Source organism: Pelodiscus sinensis, chromosome 19 (genome assembly GCF_052426305.1).
Source record: "Pelodiscus sinensis isolate ZL-2025 chromosome 19, ASM5242630v1, whole genome shotgun sequence".
In the NCBI taxonomy this organism is placed as follows: Eukaryota; Metazoa; Chordata; order Testudines; family Trionychidae; genus Pelodiscus; species Pelodiscus sinensis.
In genome coordinates, this window is record NC_143070.1 from 3,236,603 (window position 1) to 3,257,010 (window position 20,408).

Genomic DNA, 20,408 nt, shown 5'->3' on the forward strand with positions numbered 1-20,408 from the left:
AGGACGCTGTCTGTTGCCAGAGCAAACATGTCTGTGTAGTAGACCAAGCAGTGTGTGCGCTAACAACAATCCCTCCCGAGCACACCCTGCCCTCCTCCAGGGACCCAGCGAAAGGGACTGAATTCCCCCCCCCCACCGGTATGGGGGTCATTGTGACGCCCTCTCCTCCTCCCTCTCCCACTTTCTGAAATTGACGTAGGGACGCAAATACGCGTCACTCGAAAATGCTTTGGACCAAATGCCACATGTCACGTCTCAGTCTTGATGGCCCAATCTGCCGGATGTGTCAGTCTTATTTTGGCCTGCGTATCACTCTTGCGTGTAGAGATATGGGTCAAGAAAGGGTGCCTGGCTGTATATGTGCAAATGAAAGCATCAGGGGTGTTTCCGGAGTGGGACGCCTTCACGCCTGGGTGATCACCTGTAAACATCCTCCTTTGTCCTGTAGTGATAGAAATGTAGCCGTGTTAGTCTGGGGTAGCTGAAACAAAAGACAGGACTATGCAGCACTTGAAAGACTAACAAGATGGTTTATTAGGTGATGAGCTTTCGTGGGCCAGACCCACTTCCTCACAAGAAAATATATGGTTGTGACTATTTTCTTCCACTATTTGATCTGAGGAAGTGGGTCTGGCCCACGAAAGCTCATCACCTAATACACCATCTTGTTAGTCTTTAAAGTTTAGTTTCATTCTATTTCTGTGCTGGGAAAGTCCCCGTAATTAATCCTGGGCAAAGGATTCCATGTTTAATCTCTTCCCGGGGGTATCCACTGAGGGCTACGCATGCCTCTCGGGGCACAGCCAGGTTTCCGCCGGCCTCAGAGTGGAAGGGGAAGAATCCATTCTGGATAAAATAGCTTCCTAGCTACGACCTTGTCGGTGGACGCCTATTCCGCCTCCCCCGCTTGTGTGCAGTATCACCCTCCTCTCCCCCCACAGGTCACTGCATTTTCTCAGTCCACAAGACCTTGATCACAAGACCAGCTTTGCTCTTGCACTGATCTGATCTCAAGGGCATCAGCTGATGCCTGGCACGAGGCTCTGCTCCCAGAATCAGCTGCTCTTTCGTTCAGGGCGGCAGGCGGGGAGGGAGTTGGGGGCTGGGTTGTTTGGAAAATCTGGCCCCAGCGGTGGAGTCGCTTTGTCGGCGGCTGATGCACGCGGCTATCCCATTCCATGTGGGATCCCCCTCAGCGCCCTTTCCGTGGGGTGACCCCCGAGTGTGCTAATCCCAGTGGGCAGTGAGCGAGCTATGGGGCTGCTTTTCCCTCCATCCGTGCAGCATTTGTCTGTACTGACCTGCGCTCGGATCGGCTCTCGGATCCATCACCGTCGCTTCGAATTCTCATGCTGCCCTCGAAACTGCTTGTGCGCCTTCCAGTGCGGGAGGAAGGTGATAAACTGTGTGTGCGGGGGGGGGGCACATCTGGAGTATTGTGTCCAGGTCTGGGCCCCCCACTACAGAAAGGACGGGGACGTGTTGGAGAGGGTCCAGCGGAGGGCGACCAAAATGATCAGAGGGTTGGAGCACATGACCTGTGAAGAGAGGCTGGAGGATTTGGGTTTGTTTAGTCTGCAGAAGCGAAGAGCGAGGGGGGATTTGAGAGCAGCCTGCAACTCCCTGAAGGGAGGGTCCAAAGAGGATGGAGAAAGGCTGTTCACAGTGGTGACAGGTGGCAGAACAAGAAGCAATGGGCTCAAGTTGCAGTTGGGGAGATCTAAGTTGGAGATTAGGAGAAACTATTTCCCTGGTGGGCTGTTTGTTCCTTCTTGCTCTCCGGAGCTGCCCACCACCCTGTCATTCTCTGACCTCGCCCCGACAAGGCACAGGGTTGGGGTAACCACCCCCCTGACGAGCAATGCAGACAAACAAAAAGAAGGTTTTTTTTTCACACAGCGCACAGTCAACCTGTGGAACTCCTTGCCAGAGGATGTTGCAATGGGGTAACCATCCCCTCAAAGAGCAATGCAGACACTGAACCACTTCAGCTCTGGGGTGGATGTAGTTCTAGGGCACAGCACCCAGGAAACTGACTCCCAAGTGGGATCAAACACTCCCCCAAATAAATCCGTCTGTCTCCTGTAAACGTTTTATACAAAGAAACCTCATATAGGGGGATAGGATCGAGGTCTATAAAATCATGAGTGGTGTGGAGAAAGTGAACAAGTAAAAGTTATTTATCTGTTCTCATATCATAAGAACTAGGGGTCACCAAATAAAATTAATAGGCAGCAGGTTTAAAGCAAACAGAAGGAAGTTTTTCTTCACACAGCGCACAGTCAACCTGTGGAACTCCTTGCCAGAGGATGTGAGGATTAGGACTTTAACAGGGCTCAAAAAAGAGGAGGTCAGGTCCATCAAAGGCTATTAGCCGAGATGGGTAGGAATGGTGTTGCTAGCCTCTGTTTGTCTGGAAATGAATGACAGGGAAGGATTCCCTGTAGTTGAGCCCTTCTGGGGCATTTGGCATTGGCCACTGTCAGCAGGATACTGGGCTAGATGGACCTTTGGTCTGACCCAGTACGGCCATTCCTATGTTCTTAAGTCCATGAAGATGTTCACCTGCTTTATCAATGAAAGAGAGATATGCACACTGGTTCCTGCCTCCCCAGGTAACAATTATTTACACTGAGCCTGATACTAAACACAAGTGTTTTTATTAACTACAGACAGCAGGATTTTAGAGGTTGCAAGTGAAAACAAACAGATCAAAGTAAGTTATTAAGTTGAAATGAAACAAAAATGCAGAGCTCTGTTCTAATACACTGGAAAAACAGATTGCAAGCAGCTGTTCTTACTTCAGGCAAGTCTTCAAGTCAAGATAATATTTTCTTCTGACCTGAGCCTCCAGTTCTCTTTGTTTACAAGACAGCTGAAGACAAAGACCTGATATCTTCCCCCTTGTTTAAACAGTCTTTCCTCTGGGTCAGGAATCTTTTGCTCTCCATTCCCCCTCCCATGGAAAAATATCAGGGTCAAAAATAGAATCCCAGTGCCAGATGGTAAGATCACATTTCTTACTGGTCAGATTACCTTTGGGCTTACAGGACAAACAAGGTTATTTACACGTTTTTAAATTGGTCACCCAGTGGCTAAGGCTTCCAGCTTCCAAGTAATTAGCACATTAAAAATCATACACAATCTCATCCTTCATCTCTCTCACTTCGCATGCAAGAACGATACGTGCATGAAGATAAAAAGTACCGATCCAGCAGATTGTGGTATGTCTGTTGATAGGTTACATGAGATATGTTGTGCAAAGCATTTCTGAGATAGGCATATTTCTATTCATCAGCTAATTTTCATAAAGTGGAGGAGGGGAGGAATTGTCACACTCATTTTATTGCATTTTCATCTAGCCACGTTTCCCTATTTTGCTTATGACAGTCACAGGAGGCTGGCTCAGACATTCTAACAGGATCTCGTGGCCGGAATTTGGAACAAGGCCTTTTTGTTAGGAAGGGGAATTAAACATTGGAACAATTTACGGAGCATCACAGATTGAATCTGAGGGAAGTCCTGGGGCGCGGAAGTTCAGACTGAATATCTGTCATGGGCCCATTCTGGCCTTGGGAGTCTATGAAGCGTGGTGAGCCCTTCCTGGCCATCTCTTTTTGCTGTGAATTTGCATCAGTTTCACTATTGGAGGGGGGGTGCTAGTTAAGCCCAGCTCTGCAACCAGACTCGGTGCCGTGTCGCAGCAGCCCAAGGAACAATGTAAACTCAGCTGGCACATCTAATGTTTGTACCCTAACCCTGTGTGAGTGGTTGTGCAGATGGGATTTGCCCAGATGGTGTTTGTGGTAACCCTCAAGAGGCAGGTAGGCAAATAATGGAAAAAAAGACAACAAAAGGCAGATGAAACAGGTGGTGACGAGGAAAATGAGCGTCATTTCTAGAGCCGTTGATTATCACAGCTTCCCACTTGCCTAGCAACTAAGCTACAACTTGAGAATAGCTGTTCTGTGGACAAAACTGTGCAGCCCAGAAACCCCCTTCCAGGCGGTGTCTGTGACGGCAAGATAGTATTTAGCCCCGTGTGTTAGTGCGAGATAAAATAGGTGTTTGCTTATCCGAGTGATGTTTGGTTTTCCGAGCTCCTTACCAGCATGTGTCAACAAAGATACTGGGGGTGGCATCTGCCTACAGCCAGATGGGCTGTGCTAACGTAAGTCCAGAGTTAAAGTCTTGCTGGGTGCAGGGGGGGTTTACATCAGTGGACACTTAAAAGCTGCCCGACTCCTTTCCCGTGGCCAAACAACCAGTCAGGAAGGGCGAGGGGGGATGTGAGGCAGAGTTCCCTGCATTTGTGCCACTGCTTGATTAGCAGAGCACCCACACTAGGTTTGTGTTTCCAACGGGTGGTGCACATCGATACCTGCCTTGGCGCACGTAACAAAATTATTCCACACACGGGCGTGACAGAGCCAGGCACCGGTGAGGGCATCTGCTCAGGGTGAATTGCTCAAATTCAGGGCTCCTTACAGCCCCCAAACTGGAGACCTTTGCAAATAGGCCACACACCAGTCCCACAGAGCGCTCCAGCTGCCTGCCTGGCCAGCAAGAAGCCTCACGACCAAACCCCTCTGACACCCCAGTTATATCCATGCCCCAGATGGCCCCAGGCCTCATACACAGGTGCCCAATCTTACCTACCCCAAACAAGTTCTGTCCGGTTCCAAGAAACCAGCCACAGATCTCAGGTCAATTTACCCTCTGGATCTTACCCACAAGATCACACTGAGCTGATCCTTTAGAATCTAACATCTAAAGGTTTATTCTTACAAGAAAGAAAAGCAAGAGAGTAAGGTTGTTGAAGTATCCTACATTACATGCATCGAATCTCCCAGTTCTCGATGCAGGCTTGCAGCAGAGATGTTATAGCTGCTGGCTTAAAAGTCCTTGGTGTACATCCTGTGTCAGGATGGGTCCACAGTTCTTCCCGCCTTGTAATTCCCTGCAAGGCTGCATCTGGGGATCAGTATCAGATCTGAAGACCAACATGGAGTCAGCCACATGGCTTATTTATACTCCTCCCTGGCTTCTTCCAAGCTAGAGGGAGTCACATGGTTACAGGCCAAGCATCCAGGTTCTCTCTTGGGTGGGTCTCCGGTACTTAAGAGACCTATTGTTTGAAGCAGCCTTGCTCATTCACAGGTATGTAGGCAGAGCTGCCTTGTCCATGCTCAACCACATGCAGAGAACTTTCAGTATCCACACAAAGTACATGCTTATAACGTCACACACAGACACTATACAGTTACATGAATAGCCTATCTAGAATCAGCATAAGATAAGCTTTCATTTGATACCTCACATGGCCCCCTTTGTACAAACTTTTGGGGCATACCCCCCCCCCCCCCCCGGGTGCAGCAGTAATCTGGCTGCTCCCCTCAAAATCCAGTAACGTAACTGGGTAGAAAACATCCTCACAGAGATGAAAAAGATTAGAGAGAATATTGAGGGGAGGGGAGAGGCAAGGAGGATGGTGAGGGGGTATAAAAAACGTGAAAAGCCACAGACACAAACACCAAGCTCACTTCTGACCCCGCCCCTCATGGGGTACAAAAGACGTGGTAATGAAGGGGCCGGACTCACGACCTTCCAAAATGAACTGTGAGAGGTAGGAGCTGCAATAGAGGCAGGATAAAACCTGCCGAGAAAGAGGGAACAGGAAAAGTTCTGTGGGGTGACAGCTGCACCTTGTTCTACAAGGTAACCGCAATATATATCACCCTGCCTTGGACTCTAGCCTTCTGCTTTTTGCCTGCATTACAGGAACCAGGGCGAGGGGGAACCCAGCCAGGGGGAAGTTTCTGGGTGGTTTCAGGCAGTTCCTGCCAGGTTAGGGAAGGGAAGGTGGCATCAGGCAGTCTGTGGTGGCAAGGAGGGGCATACGGGGAAATCCGAGGTGCTCCTGGTGCGTGCAATGAACTCTCAACGTAAGCATCCCAGTTGGTCATGTCTCAACCATCCACCCAGGCCTGGAGGGGTGTTGCCACCCTCCGCTCGAGGTGCTACATGCGGCTGAGCCTAACGAACCATGGGACACAACAGCCGTCAACCCGCAGTATGTGACAGGCAGAACCCGGGAGCCAAAGCAAAGCATTTGGACCCAGCAGTTCCAGCAAACTGCACGCTGGGGCAGCCCCCCAGGAGAGAGTCAAAGGCTGCCCACCGGGTTAGCTGAGCACTCGCAGCCGGCAGCACGTGTTTCTACGGGTGGTGCACATCTGCCCATGCTCTGGTGCACAGAACAAAATTCATTCTGCATCCAGATGGAAAAATTAGAGGGGACGTTGTTTGCACCCTATGACTTGCTCTCTCTAGACCTGCCTGCTAGTATTAACGCTGGCCTCAGCAGCGCTCGTCGGGGCAGCTTGCTCACGGATAAAGCCCCGTTTAACTCAGACTAGAAGTTTGTAAGTGGGTACCGGAGCCAAGTTAGGGGCAAAGGTGAGGACACGTCCAATAGAGCAAAAGAAAAGCTGCTGCACCTGGTATTGCCGGTAGCTAACACTGATATTTAGTACACAAGGCAGTGTTGTGTGCTAACAACAGAAACCTGCCAAAACAGAACACACCCTGCCACCCACAAGTCACATCTCTCAGCAGAGGCGAGAGAGGAAACCACAGATAAGAAGATGGTAAATCTGCAGTCCTGGTTCCATGCCCTATATAATGCTCTTCATTCCAGGAAGAAAGCGGGTCTCTGAGCCCAGCCAGCGACAGGCCCAAGTCTGGAAATCCAGGCTCCGAGAGTCACTACCGTGGGTATAATATTGCAGTGTAGACACACCTGGGTTAACCCGTGTTCCCTGTAAGCCGGGTGCTCGTGCGACTGCTCAGGAGAGATTCTAGCTGATTAGCACCTCCCACTGCTACATTTTTATTTTTATATTTTATTTAGATATTTTTACCCTGCCTCTCTATTTAAAATATTCAAGGTGGCTTAGAAAAAAGGTTTAAATGCAATATATACACATTTAAAATATGAGACCCCCAGAGGGACATAAAACCTGCTAAAAACATATAGAGAAGAGAAACACACACATACAGACTCAAACATTAATAAAAGCATGGGTAAAAAAGCTGACTTTAGCCTGCTGCCGAAACAATGCTAGTGTTGGTGCCATTTGTGTTTCTTTTGGGGGTGCACATTCACCTCTGAATCAGTGCACACAACAAAATTTATTCCACACATGGATGGGGGGGATCGGGTCTGCACATGGATGGAAAAGTGTTAACTCAGCCTGGAACATGCAGGGAGGATGCAGAGAAAATCAATCTTGGAATCGTTAGTGGTTCTTTTAAGAACTTATGGGAAATGGCAGAGGAAGGGAGAAAGGTCAAGGTAGCAGCTACCTTGAAAAAGGGAACAGAAGAGGGTCCAGGGAATGATAGATCACTCAGCCTAATTGGATCCCTGGGAAGATGCGGGAACAGACGATTGAGCAATCCATTTGCAAACCTCTAGAACAGGGTCATACATAATAGTCAGAAAGATCATGGAAACCCAAGGTCATAAGTAATAGTCAGGATTAAAATCAGACCAAACGAACCTACTTTCCTTCCTTAACCGGGTTACAGGCCTAATGGAGAAACAGGAGACTTGATCTAGCTGGGTTTTTTTGAAGGCATTTGGCATCACCCTCCAATAATCTGATAAACACACTGCAGAAGTGGCCATGGGGGCACTGGTGTCAGAGAGCTGCACACCAGGCAGCGGGGGTGCAATGCTGCCCCCCCCCCTTATTCAGGTCTGTTTGGGGGATCCTAGTGCAAGCGAGAGCCACCCCAGGGCTACCCTAATTTGCAGCCACTTTGCTTGCGCCTGACCCCAGCTGCGCCCCAACAGGTCTCTAGGCTAGGGACTGTAGGGGTTGGGGGGTGGGAGCACAGCCAGGGCTGCTATCCCAGCCTGCACTGGGGCACATCGAGAGGTACCAAGCAGTGCAGCTGATCAGCAGAGCGTCCACAGCAAGGATGGGGTTTCTACAGGTGGTGCACGTTGGCACATGCTTTGGTGCACATGAAAAATTATTCCGCACAAGGGAAGTTTAGCCTTCCCCGTTCTGAACATAAGAGCAGCCAGACTGGGCCAGACCAAAGGTCCCTCTAGCCCACTGTCCTGTCTGCCAACCGTGGCCAATACCAGGTGCCCCAGAGGGAATGGACCGAACAGCGAATCAAGTGATCCCTCCCGTGCTGCCTATTCCCATTTAGGGGTGGTCCTGCTTTGGGCAGAGGCCTGGTGTCGATGATTCCTGAGGTCTTCTCCAGCCCTAGGATTCTGTAATTCTATGATTCCCAGCCTCTGATACACGGAGGCTAGGTACACCATTTTTAGCCATCCTGGCTAATAAATATGGATAGACCTAACCTCCATGAATGTAGCTAGTTCTTTTTTGAACCCTGTTAAAGTTCTGGTCTTCACCATGTCCTCCGGCAAGGAGTTCCACAGGTTGACTGCGTGCTGCGTGAGGAAAAGCGTCCTTGTGTTTGTTTTGAACCTGCTCCCCATTCAATCTGGTGTCTACCTCACAATCAACCACTTTCGGCAGGGCTTTGTCTGAATGGGGAAAGGGACCGGGGCAGCTCCCGTGGGCTCAGCTGTTCTGGGACAGCTCTCCTTACTCCTGTCACCTGATGGAGCCTGGCAGCTCCTGTCGCCTTGGTAACGCTGCTCTGGGGACCACAGGCCTTTTCTCCGGCAAGGCCTATGGGACACTGAGCCTAGCACCTGGGGTTCACTTGCCCCGAACCGCCCACCCTTTGTGGCCCCAGGGAAGTCCCTTTTTCAAGAGCAGCAAAAAGCTGAACCAAGAGAAGAAAGCGGAGGCTGGAGAAAGTCGAGCGGCAAACACGGTTTCTATTTGAAGAAGCTAATCAATCATGGGGACAGCTCTGTCAGGCGGTTCCCACGTCTCTAGCAAAGTCACTAACCGAGATAAGTGATCTCTCTGAAACATGCTAACTGTGAAACCCGTTATAGTGCTAGATGCAGGGCATGCTGGGGGAGTGGGGAAGGGTCTGTGGTCTGTGCTATACAGGAGGGCCAACTGCATGACAACGGACTCAGTTGTGCCTTCAAACTGGGGACAGAAGCAGCATTCCCTCTAATTTTTGTCCAGCTGTGTGCAGAATAAATTTTGTTATGTGCACCAAGGTGTGTGCACCACCAGTAGAAACACATGTGGCCGGCTCTGGGCATTCTGCGAACCAGCTAGGTGGTGTTTGAATCTCTCCTGGGCGGCTGCCCAAGCACTCTCCTTACAATGAACACTGGACAGAAGTCTGATTTTCAGCGTCCCTGAAAATTTCCCTGAGTCCCTCTGACATGTTTGTTAATGTTCTCAATGGCCAATGAGCAGTGTTTGAAGGGGGGAATCTTTTGCACAGTGATGTAGAACTTCAGCTGGCAGCAGTAGTAGACTGTTATCTGCTGAGATGACAGGCCACTCGAGGGGGTACAAGATTCTCCTTTTGCAATGCTTTACGCCCCCCCCCCCTCACTGCTAGGGGAAAAGACAGGTTATTATCTCAGCGTGGGAGCACAGGGTGCACAACACGAGCTCCCAGAGCGATGCAGTGGGAAAAACGGCAAACGGGAAACATGAATGCATCATCGTTGGGAGCCATGAACAGAAGGCGGGTGATTTAACCTCTGTATACGGCATCGGTGAGGCCAAAACTGGAGTATTTGAGGTTATTAAAGCCAAGAGAAGCCACCACCGTCTGTCTCTCACCGTGACAAATGCCCAGAAAATCTCCAGATGGACACAAGGGCTGTGTCTAGACTGGCAAGTTTTTCCGCAAAATCATCTGCTTTTGCGGAAAAACTTGCCAGCTGTCTACACTGGCCACTTGAATTTCCACAAGAACACTGACCATCTCATGTAAGATCGTCAGTGTTCTTGCGGAAATACAGTGCTGCTTCCGTTCAGGCAAAAGCCCTCTTGCGCAAATCATTTACGCAAGAGGGCCAGTGTAGACAGCACAGTGCTGTTTTCCACAAAAAAGCCCCGATCGCGAAAATGGCGATCGGGGATTTTTTGCGGAAAACCGCGTCGAGATTGGCCATGGATGCTTTTCTGTAAAAAGTGCTTTTGCGGAAAAGCATCCTGCCAATCTAGACGTGCTTTTCTGAAAATGCTTTTCACGGAAAACTTTTCCATTAAAAGCATGTTCGGAAAATCATGCCAGTGTAGACACAGCCAAGGAGGGATTGGACCGGGCTTTGTCCATTGCACCGGACACGATATGCTCTGATGGAGAAGCGCATGATTAAAATCACCCGGCTCGAGTGACGTTCTCTTTCTTCCTGGTAGGTGGAGACACAGCCGTCTGGGTGCAGTGTGTTCAACCGATGGCCCAACAGGATGCTGAAGCAGCAAGTGAGAGCAATAAATAATAATAACTTTAATCTTAAGGAAACAAGAGCCTGCATGTAATTGGCAGAGGGAAGGGGAGATGCTTGATCATACGGCCTGACCATGAATGTGTGTCTATGATTTTCTGGCAGGAGGAGAGGCGGGGGAGTCAATGCTGCGTGATCAGAGAGAAGAGAGAAGAGATGTAGGTAAATAATTGTATAATATGGTAGCCCCTAGAGACAGAAGCTGATCCCCATTGTGTGCTGCACAGACACAGCGAGAGACAGGCCCTGCCCCAGCTGGGACCAGGGCCCCGTTGTGCCGGGCGCTACACAGACACAGCGAGAGACAGGCCCTGCCCCAGCTGAGATCAGGGCCCCGTTGTGCCGGGCGCTGCACAGACACAGCGAGAGACAGTCCCTGCCCCAGCTGGGATCAGGGCCCCGTTGTGCCGGGCGCTGCACAGACACAGCGAGAGACAGACCCTGCCCCAGCTGGGATCAGGGCCCCGTTGTGCCGGGCGCTGCACAGACACAGCGAGAGACAGTCCCTGCCCAGCTGAGATCAGGGCCCCGTTGTGCCGGGCGCTACACAGACACAGCGAGAGACAGGCCCTGCCCCAGCTGGGATCAGGGCCCCGTTGTGCCGGGCGCTGCACAGACACAGCGAGAGACAGTCCCTGCCCCAGCTGAGATCAGGGCCCCGTTGTGCCGGGCGCTGCACAGACACAGCGAGAGACAGTCCCTGCCCCAGCTGGGATCAGGGCCCCGTTGTGCCGGGCGCTGCACAGACACAGCGAGAGACAGTCCCTGCCCCAGCTGGGATCAGGGCCCCGTTGTGCCGGGCGCTGCACAGACACAGCGAGAGACAGTCCCTGCCCCAGCTGAGATCAGGGCCCCGTCGTGCCGGGCGCTGCACAGACACAGCGAGAGACAGACCCTGTGTCCCCCTCCAGAGGCTTAGCAATTGTGTCAGACCCCCTGTGTCCCAGAGAGAGTGAACAAAACGGGGAATCATCAATTGATCCATCATCTGTCATCCATTCCCAGCTTCTTGCAAACAGGCTAAGGACACCATCCCTGTCCATCCTAATAGCCATCAATGGACCTAACCTCTATGGATTTATCTAGCTCATTTCAAACCCTGTTCTACGCTTGGATTTCACAACATCCTGTGGCAAGGAGTTCCACAGGTTGACTGTACGCTGCATGAAGAAATACTTCCTTTTGTTTTCTTGAAATCTTCTGCCTATTCATTTTATCAGGTGACCCCGGGGTTTTGTTGTGTGAGATGGGCGAGTAACACTTTTCTATTCACCTGTTCCACACCCCACATGACTTTGTAGTCCTCTGTTTTCCCCCTCCCCCTTAGTTATTACTTTTCTAAGTGGAGCAGCCCTCGTCTTTTTAGTCTCTTCTCCTCTAACTGCTGTTCCAGGCCTTTCATCATCAAAGAGCTAGATTTATCCACTGTGACAGGAAGCACTTAGCAAACCCTGGCAACCTTCATGCATCAGACGCATTTGCTGTTGAACCACTTGCTGCTCGCCTTTCATGGCTGTATTTTATTTTGCAAGGTGTCATCCTGGAGCACCTTAAAAAGAAGTGGATCCTCATTCTCGTTAGCGTTGTCATCATAATTTTGATCATCACCATAATTGCCCTGGCAGGTGAGTGAAGGGCCTGGTCACCAACACGTCACTGCGGGGTCGTCCTAGTCCCATGATCATGGGTGCCCCCCTCGCGTTTCCCACGGCCTCCTCTCACCCTGCCTGAGCCTGGTCTGCCTCCTCCGTCCAAGCACATTCCTCTTTTCGGGGGCGGGGAGGGGAGTTTTTTCCAGACGCTTTTCCCAGTCATATGGTGAGGCAGGGCCATACACTCCCAGCAGCCACAGCCCACCCGGCGCCTGTTGCTCGCTGCTCCTGAGAAATAAAACTTGAGGCTGCTCCCTGCTCTGCCCAACCCCCCGCCCCACCAACTATGAGAGCAGCATCCTCACGGAGAGAGCGTTACCTAATGGATAGAGCACTGGCCTGGCAGGCAGGGAGACCTCTGTTCTCTTCCCAGCACTGGCCTCGCTGCGTGACCATGAGCTGGTCACTACCTTGCGCCGTGCCTCAGTTTCCCGTGCCTCAGTTTCCCCATGTAATAAAAACAGCAATCATGTTACTCACCTGCCTTGTGATCTGCTGCTGAGGTCTATGGGAGATGAAGAACCCTACTCCTTGCTGTCCAGCAAGGGCGGTGACCGAATGGGAAGTCCCTTCTGCTCCCTCTCACCCCCCCCCTCCTTCCGACATACTGCCATCGGCCAGACAGGCACTAGCACAGCGAGAAACAGGGTCTCCGTTCGCTGCCGGAACAGCCACAAACTCTCCACCGTCCCTCACTAAACCCGTCTTGGGGTCTTTCTGCAAGCTGGGAGCACGCTGGCTTGTTAACCAGCCGTAATTCGTGGCTACTTACGCTGCCGGACGCTGGCCACAATACAACAGCGAGACGTAGCAGGGTTTGGGGGTTCACTTGGCAGGCAGGGACGGGCATTAAGTCACCTCTGAGATCCCCGTGTCCTGGGGCTGTCTGGTTCCCGGGGGTAAGCGAGAGCAGCCACGAGGCAGCTGTAACACCCACCCCGATCCATCCTCCCAGACACCCTCCGGTTCTCCTGCTTCCTCCTGGCCCGCTGTGGGGTACTGGTTAGAAAAACCAAACACACAGAGGAAGGGATTTTCCAGGCTGGCCAAGGTCCGGGGGCCACTGAGCATGTGCGGGGACTCCCGTGTTTTGGATTGGGTTCCTCCTAGGAGCGGAAACCCAGCCGTGCCACTCCAATGTAGCCCACAGATGGGTGTCCGTTGCCGTGGTCACGCAGGCGTGTCCCCTGGCACGCGTTCCACCACACGGGCATCTTCCCTTGCACGCTGGCCTCCCTGTGCTGCCACACTTGCACGTTTCGCACGCCCTCCCTTGCACGGAAAGGTTGGGGGGTCATGAAACACGGCCCAGCCCCCCCGCCACTGGGTGTTTTTCTAACCACGGCCCCGTTGGCATCCTGCCCCAAGGTGTGGCAGTTGTTGACTGGTGGCCAGGGAGAGTGATAGTGTAAAACCACATCCCTTCTGGCACCTCCCGCCGGGCGGATGCTCTGGGGATGTGCGGGGGGGAGGCTGTGGTGAGTCTTGGGAGGGGGGGACCCAGTCTTTCCCTCCATCCCGAGCCCCCAGCTGGGAAGGAGGCTCGGAAAGCCTGGCCTGAGGGAGGCGCAAGGCTTGGGGCAACCCCCCCCAAGTGCCCCCCGGTGCGGAGACCAGGGCAGCCCCTCCCTCTGCCCCACCTGCCCTCCACTCTACCCTGCCCCCGCCCCACCCCTCCCCAGAGCTGAACCTTGCTCCACCCCCGAGCAATGCACGTGGGGGGAGCAGGCCTACCACGGGGCAGCGGTGGGGTCACCCCCTCTCCTGGCAGCTTGCTCCGTGCCGCCACCCTCTCCCAGTCGCTGCACCCTGCACCAGGCCCCCCTCCTCCCCCGCCACCCTCCCAGCCAGAGAAGGGCAGAGACGGCTGCCTTGGAGCCCCCCAAAGTGTGGGGTCCAGAGCGGCCGCCCCCGAACCGCCCCATGGACGGGAAAGCTCTGAGGAGAGGCAGAAACGCTTAAAGGAGAAGCGGGGAGACTCTGTTTGCCACCTCCCCTGGGCCACGCTGGCTCCTCTGGGGGCTGGGAGTAGCAGGGGTGACTCCAAGAGCCTTTCCCCTCCCTGCCCCCTTGTAAGCAGCAGCCCTGCTAGATGCTGGGTCTGTGCAGCCATGCAGGGAGGCCATGGGGGGGGGGGGTGTCCCCCTGCCTCGCCCTCCTCCCTGGGGCAGCCAAAGGCCAACCTCAGCTTCCGTGGCCATAGGTGTGAGCGCCCCCCTGTGGCCTTGGCAGCAGGTTTATAGCTAGGACTATAACAGAGTTTAACGACTAGCTAGATCAGTGGTCCCCAACCTTTTGAGGTTGCCGGGCGCCAGGGGGTGGGGACACTTGCGCGCCCGGGGGCGCCCCCCCCATAGCCACATGCCCGGGGCCGGGGGGCCCCCCCATAGCCACATGCCCGGGGGCCCCCCCATAGCCACGTGCCTGGGGGCCCCCCCATAGCCACACGCCCGGGGGCCCCCCCATAGCCACGTGCCTGGGGGCCCCCCCATAGCCACGCGCCCGGGGGCCCCCCCATAGCCACGCGCCCGGGGCCAGGGCCCCCCCATAGCAACACGCCCGGGGGCCCCCCCATAGCCACGGGGCCGGGGCCCCCCCATAGCCACATGCCCGGGGGCCCCCCCATAGCCACGCGCCTGGGGGCCCCCCCATAGCCCCGGGGCCGGGGCCCCCCCATAGCCACATGCCCGGGGGCCCCCCCATAGCCACGCGCCTGGGGCCCCCCCATAGCCCCGGGGCCGGGGGCCCCCCATAGCCACATGCCCGGGGGTCCCCCCATAGCCACGCGCCCGGGGCCCCCCCATAGCCACGCGCCCGGGGCCGCCGCTACCCCCCCGCAAGCGCCGCGCGCCCGGGGCCAACGCTCCCCACAAGCGCCGCGCCATGTGCCCGGGGCCAGGCCAGCCCCGAGCACCTGGCGGGCGCAAGCAAATGCCCCCGCGGGCGCCATAGCGCCCGCAGGCACCGTGTTGGGGACCACGGAGCTAGATAATTTCCTGGAGGTTAGGCCCATAAAAGGCTATTAGCGAGGGGATAAAATGGTGTCCTTGGCCTCTGTGTGGATTGGGGTTGTGGCCAAAGCACGCTGCAATACAGTTGCCCTGGGTAAATTAGAGGAACCCCAACACTGCTCTAAGTTTCAGCTGGGGCAGCGCCCTGAATCCCTTCCATATGCCGACATCCACACCTGCCCGATTGGCAACGGAGTGAGTGCCGGCATCTCTGCCCCCAGTTAATGTGTCTGCGCACTGGGGGAATCACACGCCTCCTAATTTCCTGACGCCGTTTCAGGCTTTTCGGTTTGCGAAAACATTTGCCTTCTCTCCCTGACTCTGGAAGAAAAACAAAATCCTTTCTCAGGGTACGTCTAGACCACAAGCCTCTTTGGAAAGACAGTGTCTAGACGACGAGATTTTTCAAAAAAGCGGCTCGCTTTTTGGAAAGAGAGTCTCAGCGCTCTCTTTCGACCCAGCCCTGTTTTCATTCAGTAGCGCCTTTTTTCGAAAGATGACTTTATTCCTCGTAGAATGAGGTTTACCGCGGGCGACGAAACTGCTGCGTTCTTCCGATTTACTTTCGAAAGAATGTGGCTGTCGTCTAGATGCAGGTGAAGTTTTTTCAAAAAAAGTCTACTTTAAAAAAAAAAAACAACCAAAACCTTGTAGTCTAGACACACCCTCAGGATCCTGAGAAAACCGTTTCCAGAATCCCCCTTCTTAGACTCTTGCCCTTTGGCCTCCATTTTAGCAGCTGTGTCGCAATGTTCCTGCTCGTCTTTTTCATCCAGGCGCGGAATGATTTTTGTGATGTGCACCGAGGTGCATATTACAAATGTATTCCGCCCAGGGATGGGAGAAACCCACGCATGGCTGGGAAAGAGGAGAGGGAATGTTAGACGCAGTGGATTCTCCATCCCTGGCTGTTCTGAAATCACGATCGGACGTTGCAAAAGCTCTGCTCCAGGGATTAGTGTAGGACCGTGTTATGCCGGAGGCCCCATTCTGCCCTTGGAATCGATGCAAAACAACGCAGGCTGTGGACGTGGAGTCTTTGTGCCCTCCTGAGCAGGGATTTCCACGCAGACAGACCCCGGGGCTGGGTCCCTCTCTCACCACCCTGCTACTTGCTTATTTTCAGCCAGGCAAAGTCCTCCCTGCCCATCATGCCTGCCCCCTGTGGCTGCCGCGTGCCCGGACGGCTGGGTTGGATTCCAAGGAAAATGCTTCTACTTGTCAGAGACGGAGGGGAACTGGAGCGCTAGCCAGAGCCACTGCGCTTCCCTCAACGCCTCCCTGGCCACCGTGGATTCCCTGCCGGAGCTGGTAAGCAAGAGACGGGCACCTCCGTAGCCACAGATAAGGACGTGCCCGAGTTAGCGCCCCCTGCAGGCCTACAGCAGCCCCTGCCCCGAAACCCTAAATTCTAACCCTAGACTGGGGTGACCAGCCTGCGGCTCATGAGCCGCATGTGGCTCTTCCCCCCTTAAAGTGAGGCTCATGAAGCCTTCCCCATGGCTTTCGATGCTGCTCCTGTGCCCCTAGAAATGACCCCCAGCTCCCTGTGCTCAGTGGGGCAGGGGAGCCGTCCAGTGTGGTGATTCAAAATGGTCTAGACGGCAGCCGACGGGAGCCTGATGTGGCCAAAAAGCCGTCTCTTTTTTTTTTGGCTCAACAAAAATTTCTGGTGCAGCTCTTCACATTTTTCCCACAGCCATTTCCGCTCTCGCTGTTTAATGGGTTGGCCCTGACCCTAACCCCTACCCCACTAAATACAAGGCGCTGTTTGTAAAATGGAAATTCAGGGGCAGAACCGGACAATTCCTAATTTCTCCCAAGATTTTCATTTTAACCTAAAATTGGAGGGGGGGGGGGTTAACCCTAAAATCTCATTTTTCAAAATGTTGGGTCCCCCCCCTTTTTCTTGTTGCCTTCCCCCACCCCATCATTGCCCCCTATAAAAAGGGGGGAAGGGTTAACAAGGGTGGGAAAGAGCTTATGGAAACTTGCCTTCAACTATTTCCTGAACTTTCAAATACAGGCTGGGGGTGGGGGAGGGCAGGGGGATGTGGGGGCGGGCAGGGCAATAGGTTGTGGGTGTGTGTAGGGGGGTGCGAGAGTGAGAATTAAGTGGGGAAGGGGTGTTCAGGGTGGGGGGTTCTATCCTGTGGGGCTTTCTTTCCCCCCACCCCATCCCCGGCTGCCAGAGGCATCTTATTGCCCACCAGCCTCCCCAGTTGTCAGAGGCCTTCCCCTCCTCTGGTGCTGCACCTAAGGACTGTGGGGGGGGGGAGGTTGGGTCAGGGGGGCTGCTTCCTCAGCATACTAGCAGGCAGGACACTCCCTTGGGGGTGGGCTGCCCCCTAGTGGCCACTGCAGGAGAGCTCTCCCCTGTGGGTTGCTGCCCCCTAGTGGCCACTGCAGGAGAACTCTTCCCTGTGGGTTGCTGCCCCCTAGTGGCCACTGCAGGAGAGCTCTCCCCTGTGGGTTGCTGCCCCCTAGTGGCCAATGCAGGAGAGCTCTCCCCTGTGGATTGCTGCCCCCTAGTGGCCGCTGCAGGAGAGCTCTCCCCTGTGGGTTGCTGCCCCCTGGTGGCCACTGCAGGAGAGCTCTCCCCTGTGGGTTGCTGCCCCCTAGTGGCCACTGCAGGAGAGCTCTCCCCTGTGGGTTGCTGCCCCCTAGTGGCCACTGCAGGAGAGCTCTCCCCTGTGGGTTGCTGCCCCCTAGTGGCCACTGCAGGAGAACTCTTCCCTGTGGGTTGCTGCCCCCTAGTGGCCACTGCAGGAGAGCTCTCCCCTGTGGGTTGCTGCCCCCTAGTGGCCAATGCAGGAGAGCTCTCCCCTGTGGATTGCTGCCCCCTAGTGGCCGCTGCAGGAGAGCTCTCCCCTGTGGGTTGCTGCCCCCTGGTGGCCACTGCAGGAGAGCTCTCCCCTGTGGGTTGCTGCCCCCTAGTGGCCACTGCAGGAGAGCTCTCCCCTGTGGGTTGCTGCCCCCTAGTGGCCGCTGCAGGAGAGCTCTCCCCTGTGGGTTGCTGCCCCCTAGTGACCACTGCAGGAGAGCTCTCCCCTGTGGATTGCTGCCCCCTAGTGGCCACTGCAGGAGCGCTCTCCCCTGTGGATTGCTGCCCCCTAGTGGCCACTGCAGGAGCGCTCCCCCCTGTGGATTGCTGCCCCCTAGTGGCCACTGCAGGAGAGCTCTCCCCTGTGGATTGCTGCCCCCTAGTGGCCACTGCAGGAGAGCTCTCCCCTGTGGGTTGCTACCCCTGGTGGCCACTGCAGGAGAGCTCTCCCCTGTGGATTGCTGCCCCCTAGTGGCCACTGCAGGAGAGCTCTCCCCTGTGGGTTGCTGCCCCCTAGTGGCCACTGCAGGAGAGCTCTCCCCTGTGGGTTGCTACCCCTAGTGGCCACTGCAGGAGAGCTCTCCCCTGTGGGTTGCTGCCCCCTAGTGGCCACTGCAGGAGAGCTCTCCCCTGTGGATTGCTGCCCCCTAGTGGCCACTGCAGGAAAACTCTTCCCTGTGGGTTGCTGCCCCCTAGTGGCCACTGCAGGAGAGCTCTCCCCTGTGGGTTGCTGCCCCCTAGTGGCCACTGCAGGAGAGCTCTCCCCTGTGGATTGCTGCCCCCTAGTGGCCACTGCAGGAGAACTCTTCCCTGTGGGTTGCTGCCCCCTAGTGGCCGCTCTCATATCGCATCCCTCCTAGCAGCAGCCCCTCCCTTTGCATGTTACGGAAAACGGCCCCTTTCCCGGGGCTGCCAGTTGTCCTGGCACAACCAGCCCCCGACCTTGCTTGCTGTGATACCGGTAAGGATATAATTTGTGCTTCACCCCCCACCTCCACAGGCTTTCATGCGGCGCTATAAAGGGAACCCTTTTTGCTGGATCGGCCTCCAGAGGGAACAAGACCAGGGCCAGCCGTGGAAATGGACCAACGGTACCATATTCAACAACCTGTGCGTCCTTCGTCCTTATTGATGTTTTCATTGTTCGGCCACAACAGAGCCCTGGGTTGGGTGGGGAACGGACTGAAAGTTCAACTGCAGAATTTTAAAGGCCGGAGCCTTTGCTGCTGGAGCTCCGGGGCTAGTCCTGGGGTGGTGGCACCTGCCAGAGATTTGTGAAGCTCTTTGGCAGAGGAGGACGAGAGCCCCGCGGGGTTAATGTCACTGACCCAGGGGGACTGGTTGGAAAAATTCCAACTCGAAGTTTACCCTGGTTGTGCCAAAAATTTCCCACAGGAAAAGGTCACCGGGGTGGGGTTTTCCATTGCAGAAATGGACTCCCAATGGGTATTTTTCACTCTACCCAGATGGAAACATTTTCATTTGGGTTTCCCCGGCGGGGCCTCCACAGCACATCATGGGAACTGTGTTCCACGTCCTTCTGGCTCCATTGGGCCCTGGTCTTTGACCGTTCAATATCTCCCACCTCCATGTTCTGTGATGCTTCCGCCGTAGGGAGGCACCGCCGTGCATCCTGGGAGATATAGTCCAGCTGGGAATCAGGGCCTGTAGGAGACCACCGGGCTGGAGGAAGGAAGAACTCCAATTCCCATGATGCCTGAGCCCCACCGTCACTAAGAAAAATGCTTAATTTGGGGTGGTTCTAAATCGTTTTTTGGAGAGGATTCCTGTCCGGTGGGAAATTTTAGTTTGACTCTTTGTTCAACAGGAGGAAAACCTGTCGAAACACAGGGATTTCCCTCAGAGTGGAAATTCCCTTCATCACCCACCCTCACGCACATGGGTTCAACCCGAAATCATTCCCAAGCGCACCCCTATTGTTCGTGCACAATGGCACTTTCCCCGCCCCCAGGCTGCGGGAAGGGGTGGAAGACGGGGCAGTTAGGAGGGGAAGCAGCTCCTTAGTAGCATAAGGGGAGGCAGAGACAGAGCTCTGCACGGACCACTGGAGAGCCCTGGGCCAGCTGCTTCAGCCCCTCCCCTTCCACCTGAGGCCCCGCCCCTTCCACCGGAGGCCCCGCCCTACCGCCCGAGGCCCCGCCCCTTTCGGAATTGCATGCACCCAGCCTGGTGCGGGAGTGCACCACCAGTAGCAACACAAACCCAGCTGGGAAGCATTCGCACCTCTCCTGGTTGGCTTCCCCAGCGTGCTGCTTTCAGGGAACAGCGGTGGCCTACCGCCTCCCTTGCAGTCCTCTGTCCCCTCACACGCTGGAAAGACCTGCAAGAAACTTGGCAGCCTCTGCTTCCTGCTCTCTGCAAGCCTGATTTTGGAGCACTCGGTGCCCGCGCTGACCTTTACAGCCAGACGTGGCCAGTGCCGGGTTTCATGGCTGGTTGGCAGCAAAGCCTGGCTGTGAATCCAGCTCCCCTGGGTC

At 54.8% G+C, this 20,408-nt stretch overlaps 2 protein-coding genes across 6 annotated transcripts in view; both read left to right on the forward strand.

The window, feature by feature from the left end:
- LOC102445187 (zinc finger protein RFP-like) overlaps positions 1-20,408 on the forward strand; it is a 397,132-nt gene that overhangs the window by 172,062 nt on the left and 204,662 nt on the right. The window lies entirely within an intron of this gene.
- LOC102456961 (C-type lectin domain family 2 member D-like) overlaps positions 1-20,408 on the forward strand; it is a 56,020-nt gene that overhangs the window by 29,821 nt on the left and 5,791 nt on the right. For all 5 annotated transcript variants that reach the window (XM_075913821.2, XM_089770715.1, XM_089770714.1 and 2 more), the window contains 5 exons: positions 10,335-10,400; positions 10,529-10,585; positions 11,956-12,048; positions 16,213-16,397; positions 18,911-19,020. In XM_075913821.2, coding sequence (XP_075769936.2) covers positions 10,373-10,400; positions 10,529-10,585; positions 11,956-12,048; positions 16,213-16,397; positions 18,911-19,020 — 473 coding nt within the window. In that variant the 5' untranslated portion in view covers positions 10,335-10,372. The remainder of the gene's footprint in view (positions 1-10,334; positions 10,401-10,528; positions 10,586-11,955; positions 12,049-16,212; positions 16,398-18,910; positions 19,021-20,408) is intronic.